This window comes from Schistocerca cancellata, chromosome 9 (assembly GCF_023864275.1).
Source record: "Schistocerca cancellata isolate TAMUIC-IGC-003103 chromosome 9, iqSchCanc2.1, whole genome shotgun sequence".
Taxonomy (NCBI): Eukaryota; Metazoa; Arthropoda; class Insecta; order Orthoptera; family Acrididae; genus Schistocerca; species Schistocerca cancellata.
This window is the reverse complement of record NC_064634.1, coordinates 81,383,071-81,393,870: the sequence shown is the minus strand read 5'-3', so window position 1 is coordinate 81,393,870 and position 10,800 is coordinate 81,383,071. Positions and strand designations below refer to the sequence as shown.

General features: G+C 43.1%; 1 protein-coding gene across 1 annotated transcript in view; it reads left to right on the top strand.

The window, feature by feature from the left end:
- Positions 1–513: 513 nt before the first annotated feature.
- LOC126101084 (serine protease inhibitor I/II-like) overlaps positions 514–10,800 on the top strand; it is a 32,985-nt gene continuing 22,698 nt past the window's right edge. Inside the window, exon 1 of the mRNA XM_049911761.1 lies at positions 514–610. Coding sequence (XP_049767718.1) covers positions 532–610 — 79 coding nt within the window. The 5' untranslated portion in view covers positions 514–531. The remainder of the gene's footprint in view (positions 611–10,800) is intronic.

Here is a 10,800-nt window from a genome sequence, read left to right as displayed (position 1 = left end):
TTCTGCTCCGCGAAAACGCACATCCTCACGTCTCCAAGGTCACACAAAGTGTGATGGCCCACTTCAGGTGGGAGCATCCGTCCTAAAGCCCGGATATGTCGCTCTGCGATTTCCATGTGTTTGGTCCGCTAAAAGACATCGCAAATGGAAATACTTCAACTCGGTCGACGAGCTGAAGGACGTAATGGAGAACTGGCTCCTGTTAAAGCCACACGAATTCTGTAAACTTTCGGCTCGTGAAACAGTGAGATAATTGTGCTCAGAACCTTTGGTGACTACTTATGAATGAAGACCTCAGTTCCACCCACAGTCTTGTCTCGTACCTTTTCTTTCGAACACCTCTCATGGCTTACGTACGTTTAATTATTTAGCGATAGTACACAGACTGAACTGAACAGGCGTATTCAACATGTAGATACCAGTATCATTGTGTATTATTTGCCATGTAACAAGAAGAGTCGATATGGTATTAAAAATTTATAATAATCAACAGTTTATTTTTATTCAGGTTGCATACCCGGTCAGACGAAGATGGAAGACTGCAACGTATGTACGTGTCTTCCGGCACGTGTCTGGGCATGTACCCGTATGGGTTGCCGCAACAAAAGAGGTTTGTTAAATTTCGTACTATCACAGTGCTCGGATTTGTCCGATGAAAAATCAGAGTTATTTTATATGTACGTTTCTTCAGACTGTAAGTACAGAACTCCAATCATAAAATAAAAATTGTACATATTCAGTAAAACATTTATTTAGCACAAAAATCAGTTATAACGTATTTTATTTTCACTACAGAAACGAGCATAAATAAATTCTTCCGTGAATAGTAATGTACATATTGCTGACTGAAAGCTCTTTGTTTAACATGGAGTTCCACATATTAAAAGTTCGTTCTAGTGTAACATAATATACACTTTTATCTATTGTCTGAGATTTCATCTTTCCTTCCATGACAATCACTTTACGTAAATCTATATGATCGCTTTTTAGTAAGCGATTAAAATATTCTGTTTTGATTACCCTTTTTTATAACTTACGTCTAATTTTGGCAAAATTTATTCCCAGCAACAAAAAGTGATATAAAAACATTCTAACTCGGTTAGAGACAGTTTCTAGAACGGGCCTGTAGAAGTGATTGAACTATAGAGATCGAATATTTCGATTCACACACCTGTTTTATCACATGATACCACATTTCACTTAATATTGAATAATTAAAGCACCTCAGAAATAAACATGACTTTTCATGAAAGATTGCTTAACAAAATCTTTATTCACGATGTCTTTTTTATGATGTCTACATACTCATTTTTCAACATTCACCCTGGTGACCAGCACATTTCACCCAAAGAAAGACATCATACATTGACGGTATCAACAATGTTGCGCTTTGTTGACGGAGCCACAACCTCACCTCTGCTTGAAAGGTTTCATCTCTTTTAAAGTGAAGTCCTCAAAGGTATTCTTCAGGTTTTGCAAACAGGTGAAAATAGGTTGTAGCCAAGTCTAGACAGTACGGAGGATAATCGATAACAGTGAACTCAAGGCGTTGACTTATCGCAGATGTCAGAGCTCTCGAAAGTGTTCTTTCTTTGTCATGCTGAAGGAGCGCACGCTCCGTGTGTGGAAGAAACTTTCAGCTATTAGAAACCCGATTACAGCACGCTGTTTCTAACGCATCGGCATAGTTCCGCTACAGATTGCCATGTTACATGTTACAGTTGCAAGCCCTCTATCGGTATAGGGTTGCAACTTGCGCCAGCGAAACGGAAAAGTCACGGGGTGTATGTAGTACTGCAGCTGATACTCAGAACAGAATGAAAAATTACTTTTCAGCACGCCCTTGAATTAGAAATCACTTAACCACAGAGATCAAACAGAGTATCAAACAGTGAAAACTCCATGTAGGAATATCAACAATATAGGAAAAGACAGATTGCTACTTACCGTAAAGAAGAAACGTCAAGTATTAGACACACACACACACACACACACACACACACACGCGCGCAAGCAAGCAAGCAAGCAACTGCTCGGCCCGAAATGGGGGAGTTGGCGGTCGTGTGTGTGTGTGTGTGTGTGTGTGTATGTGTGTGTGTGTGTGTGTTCACTGACGAAGTCTGTGGCCGAAAGCTATATCTTAGCATCTTTTAATCGTGCCTGTCTGCAAGTTGACGTGTCTTCTTTACGCTAAGTAGCGATCTATCTTTTCCTACATTGTTGTTATCCAAACATTAAATTGTATTTAAGCCTAAATGCTATGTATAAAACATCAGTTGAATTAAAAGTCGTTGCTTTCTAATGTTCTTGGAGCCTTTGATGAGAAGGGTTTGCTGCAGCTGAGTAAGGGGACAGGCAGTGAGCAGCACATACATGCTTGGAATAGGAATATCTACGCCATACGGAGTTAGTCGTCGGTACTTCCGGCGGAACGCTTGACAGTGAACAGAGGACATCTCCAGTTTCGATTCGTAACACGTCGTATTGCAGTTACACCAGGGAGAGGGCGTATCACAACTTGTAGACAATCTCTCTTCTCCGTATTTTTGCATCCAATTACGACCGGCCGTGCAAAAAGTTGGAACAGTTATCATCACACACAAAGACATGTGCCACACGAACAGCGAGAGGCTAGAGGCCACGGTCATCAGGGTCAAGTTCAATGGCGTTTATACAGTGCCGATATCGCCATGCAGCTCCCAGAGAGACATTAACAGGAGATATCAGCACTTTACTCAATATACGAGGTGCGACAATAAAGTAATGATACTGATGTGAAAAAAAATGTTGCTTACCGTTTTAGTCAAGTTTAGTGTTGTGTCCTTCAAAGTAGTTCCCTTCTGATTGCACGCACTTTTTCCATTGCTTCTGCCATCGATGGTAACATTTCTGGAACTCATCTTCTGTAACATCCTCCAAGACCCTCGTCACAGCTTTTTGGACACCCTGTGTTGTCTGAAAATGGTGTCCCTTGACCGCCGTTTTGACTCTTGGAAATAAAAAAAAGTCGCACGGAGCAATATCCTAAGGTGGCTTTGGTAGTACTGAAATTTGTTTTGAGGTTAAAAATTGTTGTACTGACAGAGCAGTATGGGATGGCCAATTATCGTGATACAGAATCTAATTATCAGCAATGTTGGCACGGATACGAAGAACTCTTTTACGAAGTCTTTCTAAAATTTCTTTGTAGTAATATTGGTTAACTGTTTGTCCAGCAGGCACCCACTCTTTATGAACAATTCCCTTGGGATCAAAGAAGCACACAAGCACGAATTTCACTTTTGACTTTGACATGCGAGCTTGTTTAGGTCTGGGTGACCCCTTTGAGCATCATTGAGAACTTTGGCGTTTTGTCTCTGGATCGTACTGAAAAAACCAACTTTCATCACCAGTGATAACACGGCTCAACAATTCTGGATTGATTTCCGTTTGCTCTAACAGATCGGCTGCCACATTTTTCCGTGTTTCTCGCTGTTGTGGTGTGAGATTTTTGGGGACCATTTTTGCAAAAATCTTTCTCTTACCAAGATCTTCAGTTATTATTAGACGAACCATTTCTCGACTGATGTTCAGTTCTTCTGCAATCATTTTCACGGGTAATCTTCGATCAGATCGTACAGGTTCACGCGTCCTGCCCAAGTCGACATCCGTCCGTGAAGTTGACGGTCGTCCACTGTGGTCTTCATCTTCAACAGTCGTTCTGCCTTCACTGAATATTTTATGCCAACGAAAAACTTGAACTCTTGACATAACCTCCTCTCCAAAATTCTTCTGAAGCTTACCGTAAGTTGTCGTCGCGTTTTCACCCAATTTAACGCAAAAAGAAATGGCATACCGTTGCTTAATATTATGTGGTTCCGTTTCCGTGACGAGAGACACAAACACGTGTTAACTTATTACAACTTAATTCACGAGTGAGCAGTTGCATCAATGTGCTTCTTCGACTAGAAACAGCTTATACACCAAGATCAAAGATATTGTGCCTACGCAAGCCTGCAGGGTTGCCACATCTTGCAAAGAAAACTTCGACCATAAATATAATAGACTGGCCCTGACGTCATTTTCGTGGCTCCAACATCTCTGGGCTGAAGTCACGTGAATGTTGGCAAAACATGGTTGTTTCGTGTTGCGCTTATGGCTGTACTCAGCGTTTTGTCGGGGAAATGGCATTACATTTCACGTGTAAGTGTGTCTAAGATAGTGCAGATGCGTTTATTGAAATCTGCTGAAGTGACTTTTATATGTTTTTTACACTTTAAATAGAGTATCACGTAAATTAAAGTGTTGAAAGTGATGCCTGTAAAGTCAGACTCATATTACATTCTGGAAAGTATCTGTGATAATTCGGTTACAGAAGTAAGTATAATCGTTTCTCGTTCCTACTCATAGGTTCTGTAAGGATGAAAACCGAAGGCAGCTTTGGATACAGGCCTTGAAACAGAAAAACTTTAAGCCGTTTGCACATACTCGCCTTTGCTCGAAGCACTTCGAGGAGAAGTGTTTTGATAGGTTAGTTATTATTTACAATGTATATCTATAATTTGTATTTACAGTGTCTGTCATTTTTAAACCTAGGCTCCAAAATTATTTTCTGAAACTGCAAAGTCTCACCTTTCATCTAAAATATCATTTTTCTTAAACTGATAGTTTAAACTTTTGTAAAAATAGTGGGAACTGAACCTTTGAAGTGCACCTAAAATTGTTACTCTAAAATGGACCTGCTCCTAAAGTAAACAGTTTTGACACCTATAGTTGACATAATTCCAATAGCCCATTTTCTTTTATAAGTGACTAAAGCTCGAAACGTGGCGAGTACAATGTTTAAAGTTTTGACACGAGCCCACTCTTACTGTTTAAAAGAATTTAACGACATTTTACTATAGTTGATAGTTTATAGTAATTTCGTACCGCTGCCCACCAGAGTGGCGTTCGATGTATTTGTTAGATTTTATAAATGGTACTTTGAAGAAGTCCAGGTCAAATGTAGTTCTGGCATAATTTTTCACAATAAGAAAGTAGTTTTTGTTGGAAGCGTTTGGCAGTCAATTGAGAAATGTGGGGAAAATCCGAAACAAACATAGGATGGCAGACCGCTGATTTGAAATCCCGCCACGTTTTGCCAACAGCCACGTGGTTTATGTTGGAGCCACACTACCCCCATAGCTTCTGCACAGCAAGGCCAGTCTACTAGTATCTATGGTCGAAGAAAGAAAACCAGTCTCATTACTTTATTGTCGCACCTCGTAGCACCGCGAGTCAGCGTCGTTGCAGTGCTCAACGTTACACATCTCGCTGCAACATAGCTCTAACGGCAAAAAACTCCATGAACGTATCCTAGGCCGAATGTGCGTCGTACAGGGGGCGGATGTACACGAGCGCGAGTCCCATGCTGGGACGCACACGTCACACGTACCTTGATAATAGTCATAGCAAGAGCACTCGGCGTAGCTGTTGTTAACGATCTGGCCTCTGCTCGCTTACGAGTTACGCGGTACTCGGCAGCTACACTGCTGAGTGCAGAACCGCGCCGGATGCTGAACCGCGAGTGTACGGACTGGACCTTGTACAAGGAACTGACTGCTAATAGACCACAGCAGTTAAGCTGTTACCACAGTGACTACCGCAGTGCCACGCAGCGATTGCACTTGTCACACCACAACAACATTTGGCAAGCCAGTCACAGGAGACCCTGGGCATCATTAAACCGACTCAGGAGGTACTGACATCGCACTTGGCACCCACTTTCTGAATAGCACGTCAACAGTTGTGGGCAGCACTTACGATACACCACAAAATCCTTCGCCATTAATTGTAAAACACACACACACACACACACACACACATATATATAGCGAGCGCGCAGAAAACATGTGAACACTTAGAAACACATATAAACGTAGGCTTCCGCGGCCATTGTCACAGTCAATACAATTTTTCCGAGCTTGTGACCGCATTGTCAATGTGTAAAACTTCCAACGTTTCGGATCCTGCCTTGGGCATGGATGTGTGTGATGTCCTTAGGTTAGTTAGGTTTAATTAGTTCTAAGTTCTAGGCGACTGATGACCTCAGAAGTTAAGTCGCATAGTGCTCAGAGCCATTTGAACCAAGCCAACGTTTCGGTCACTGCTGCAAGTGACATTCTAAAATGTGTTTTTGTTTCAGTAACCAAAATCACCATGAAGGAGGACACTTGCAAGAGTGATCGAAACGAAAGGTAGTTTTACGTATTGACAATGCGATCACAAACCCGGAAAATTTTTATTGATTATTTAGAAACACCTTGAGCTGTGTACCTGGCGCTCCAGCATGTGGAATCGCGCTTCATCAGGTAGGCACTGGTGCAGCTATTCCCAACCTCTCTTAGTCCATTACCCCTGAGTGCAATCAGACATTACCTAGTACCGCGCCCTTCCTCCCTCCCTCCCGTACCGTCCGTTGCCCACCCCCCTCCCCCTCATACCAACTTCAGCACCTAACTAAAATGTAGAATGAAAGACTTTTCTTGGAACTCATTTATTTCTAAAATTATGAAAGATAAATGAAATTTAGTTTGTCTGCGCGCTCGCTTGTGTGTGTTTTTTACAATTAATGGCGAAGGATTTTGTGGTGCATCGTAAGTGCTACCCACAACTTCTTCTCAGAAAAGAAAGCCAACTATCCATAGTGATGGTGGACATGCTTCATCTGTATTACTCCTCTCCATTGCGCCACTTGGTTGATGTGCACACTGCAACTCACTTAAAAAGGTTCAAATGGCTCTGAGCACTATGCGACTTAACTTCTAAGGCCATCAGTCCCCTGGAACTTAGAACTACTTAAACCTAACTAACCTAAGGACATCACATACATCCATGCCCGAGGCAGGATTCGAACCTGCGACCGTAGCGGTCGCGCGGTTCCAGACTGTAGCGCCTAGAACCACTCGTCCACCTCGGCCGGCCAACTGAGTTCGAAATCAAGTTGAGATGGGTGCACTACACTTACTGTTCGTAAATTACTTCATTGCTGCACTCTCTACTTCTGAACTGGCAGAAATTTCACTACTTCAGGAAATTAGTGATTTGTGTTTAATCATTTTAATAATAATAGTAATAGTAATAAAAAACTTGTATACCACTGTAGTAACCCTTATGTAGTTACTGCTGTGTAATGATGTCAATTTATTCATTTATCTGTTTCGAAGCGAGTAATGGAGCAATCTATGGACTGCTGTAGGAACCATTTACAACGTGGAGGAAACATTTTCTTGAGATATTATCATTTGTTACGTATACGTTAATGGCAGATGCCAGTTATAAGGAGCATGAAAGGGAAGCAGTGGTTGAGAAGGGAGTGAGATAGGTTTGTAGTCTTTCCTTGATGTTATTCGATCTCTATATCGAGCAAGTAGTAAAGGAAACAAAAGAAGAATTCGGAGTAGGAATTAAAATCCGTGGAGAAAAGGTAAAAACTTTGAGGTTTGCCGATGACATTGTGATTCTGTCAGACACAGCAAAGGACTTCGAAGAGTAGTTCAACGGAATGGACACTGTCTTGAAAGGACGATATAAGATGAGCATCAACAAGAGTAAAAAGAGGATAATGGAATGTACTCCAATTCAACCAGGTGATGCTGAGGGAATTGGATTATGAAATGAGACACTTAAAGTAGTTAATGAGTTTTGCTATTTGTGGAGTAAAATAACTGATGATGGTTGAAGTGGTTATAAAACGTATACTGGCTATGGCCAAGTATGTGTTTCTGAGCAAGAGAAATGTTTTAACATCGAGTATAGATTTCAGTGTCAGGAAGCCTTTTATGGAAGTATTTATATGGAGTGTAGCCATGTATAGCAGTGAAACATGGACGATAAATAGTTTAGATAAGAAGATAAAAGAAGCTTTCGAAATGTGGAGCTACAGAAGAACGGCTGAAGATTAGATGGGTAGATCGCGTGACTAATGAGCAGGTACCGAATGAAATTGGGGAGAAGAGGAATTTGTGGCACAACTTGACTAGAAGAAGGGATCAGTTGGTAGGACACATTCTGCAGCATCGTGGGATCGATCACCAATTTAGAACTGGAGGGAAGCGTGGAGAGTAAAAATCCTAGAGGGAGGCCTATACATTAATACGGTAAACAGGTTCAGAAGGATGTAGGTTGCAGTAGTTACTCGGAGATGAAGAAGCTTGCACAGTATAGAGTAGCACGGAGAGCTGCATCCAACCAGACTGAAGACCACAACAACAGCAGCATATGTCTCACTTTTATCATCAGTAATGTACGAAACCAACTACAACATATATATTTAGTGGGTGGACTATGTGAGGAACCTCTAACTTCCAACTCATTAATGCTACTAATTGAGAAATGTAGTTATCGATAACTTTTATAATTAACATTAGTCTTACAAAATTGTGATAATAGTAATGATCTTTTGAAAATAATTTAGTTTCGAGACTGAAGCAGAAACTTAATTTTTATCCGTCAGAAAATTTCATTCTATCCCTTAGGGGGTAATTTCGCCCAGGTTGGGGACCACTGGAATAGTGCCAGACGGCGTGTCCGCTACGCAGTGGAGAAGGGGAAGCCGACTGTCAGAAAACGAGAAGCGACGTTCATGCCCGACGTCGGTCCATCAGATCAAGCGTTCACTTCTGAAACAGTCTATGAAGTCAGACGACTTGCAGTTCAACAATACTCATGCATGGAAAATCACGTCGGCTTTGAAGCACACCACACCTAGGAAAACTGCTGTCCAACCGCCACTAAAATCAATTCTCGGCCGAAGTAACAGATTACCTGAGTCATATCACGTATGTTATCCTCCACAACGAACACTTAACTGTGCTTTGGAGGGTGGCCAAGGTAGTGATCTCTTGGGAACCACAGCGAGACTACTGTCTCGTAGAAAATTACCGACCGTTCAGCCTGATGGGCCCCCTCAGACATTTTGTTGAGATCATTGCCTCAACAACACTCTAAAGCTGGGGAATACATTAGTTACCCTCAGCCTTTCACAAGCAGAAGTTTTAAAACCAACATGCAGGGCCAACATTAAACACTACACAGCATTAAAGATGAGGGCTCCGAACTGAGATTGTCTAGCCCCTACGGTTTCACCTCTACAGTGAAGGTACACCTAAGAAATGAAATGAGCGTATGGCGTGCAGTGCGACGTCACATTGGGCGACCGGCGCGTCGACAAGAGGGATGAAATGATGGTGTGGACAGCACAACACCCAGTCCCTGGGGGGAGAAAATCTCATTCCCCAGCCGGGAATCGAACCCGGGCCCCCGTGCGTGGCAATCCAACGCACTGACCATTCAGCTAATGGAGCGGACACTCATAAGATACATAGCACGATACTAATTTATTTCAATTGCACAGTTATCCTGGCACAGGACTGAAAGCCATCAAACATTAAGACATCACACATATTAAATAATGTTGGTAGCCAAATGCACCCTTGTGTGTCACCCTGATTCACGGTACTATATCTGAAATTCTTGCATCTGTTTAAAAATTATTTTAATGTCTGTGCACGTATCTTTCACAATCTTTCATCCCCCCTGCGGGTCCAGGGATTAGAATAGGCCCGAGGTATTCCTGCCTGTCGTAAGAGGCGACTAAAAGGAGTCCATCCCCCTCACGGGGGTAGTTAGCGCCTGCGTCCGGAGACGGACGGTTCCACGACCTATAATTGTGGTCTTTTTGGTTTTTCACTTCTCGTTTCTTCCTTCCTTTGGTTGGTTCCTTTCTTTGCTCTTCTCCACCTCACTGTCTTCCTTACTCTTTCCCTTGACATCTTCTCCTTCCCTCCTCATTGCCTTCTTCTCCTTGCCTTCTCATTACCTTCTTCTCCTTGCCTTCTCATTGCCTTCTTCTCCTTGCCTTCTCATTGCCTTCTTCTCCTTGCCTTCTCATTGCCTTCTTCTCCTTGCCTTCTCTGGTCTCCGCCTCGGCGTTTGAGACAGTCTGTCCTCTTCCTCCCTCTCTCTCTTCTTTTTCCTCTTCTTCCTTCGTCCCTGTGCGTGCCTGAAGGCCGACCCACGCGTTCGCACGCGTAGCTGGTGACGGGGTAACGCGTAATTCCCCGCCCTGGGTAGACATGTAAGGCACGCACGTACCCCCTGGTAAAGGCCAGGCCCAGGGAGGGGTGATTGCCTGAGCTGATACCTTCTGACCATGCCGATTGGTCCCTCCGTCTGTTTCTCAGGAGGTGTGACCTGAGGTGTAAACATTCACCTAAGGCGGGAGTGCCCTCTGAGAGGGTCCCCACAAGGAAGGAGCGCGCCATCGGAGACGCTGGCAATCATGGGAGATTCCTCCGCAATGGATTTCACTCCATCTCTCTCGACTTCTGCCCAAAAACGGAAACATGACCAGCCAACAGTGACAAAAGTCCTACCGCCTGCCCCACAGTTCCTCGTCGTTTCTCGATCTGAGGACGGAAAGGATTTTTCTTCTGTCAACCCTTTCGTTATTCAGAAGAGCGTAGATGCCATAGCCGGATCTGTCAAATCTTGTACCAGGTTGCGTAACGGTACCTTATTACTAGAAACTGAGAGCGCCTTTCAGGCACAAAAACTGCTTCAGGCCACACTCCTGTACACGTTCCCTGTCCGGGTGGAGGCTCACCAAACTTTGAATTCGTCTCGTGGTGTGGTCTATACTAGATCCCTCGACGGATTGACTGACGAGGAGATTCAAACTTTCCTCGCTGAGCAGGGCGTGACGGCTGTCCATAGGGTCATGAAAAAGGTCAACAATGATCTTGTACCGACCCGGACACTTTTCTTGACCTTTGATAGTGT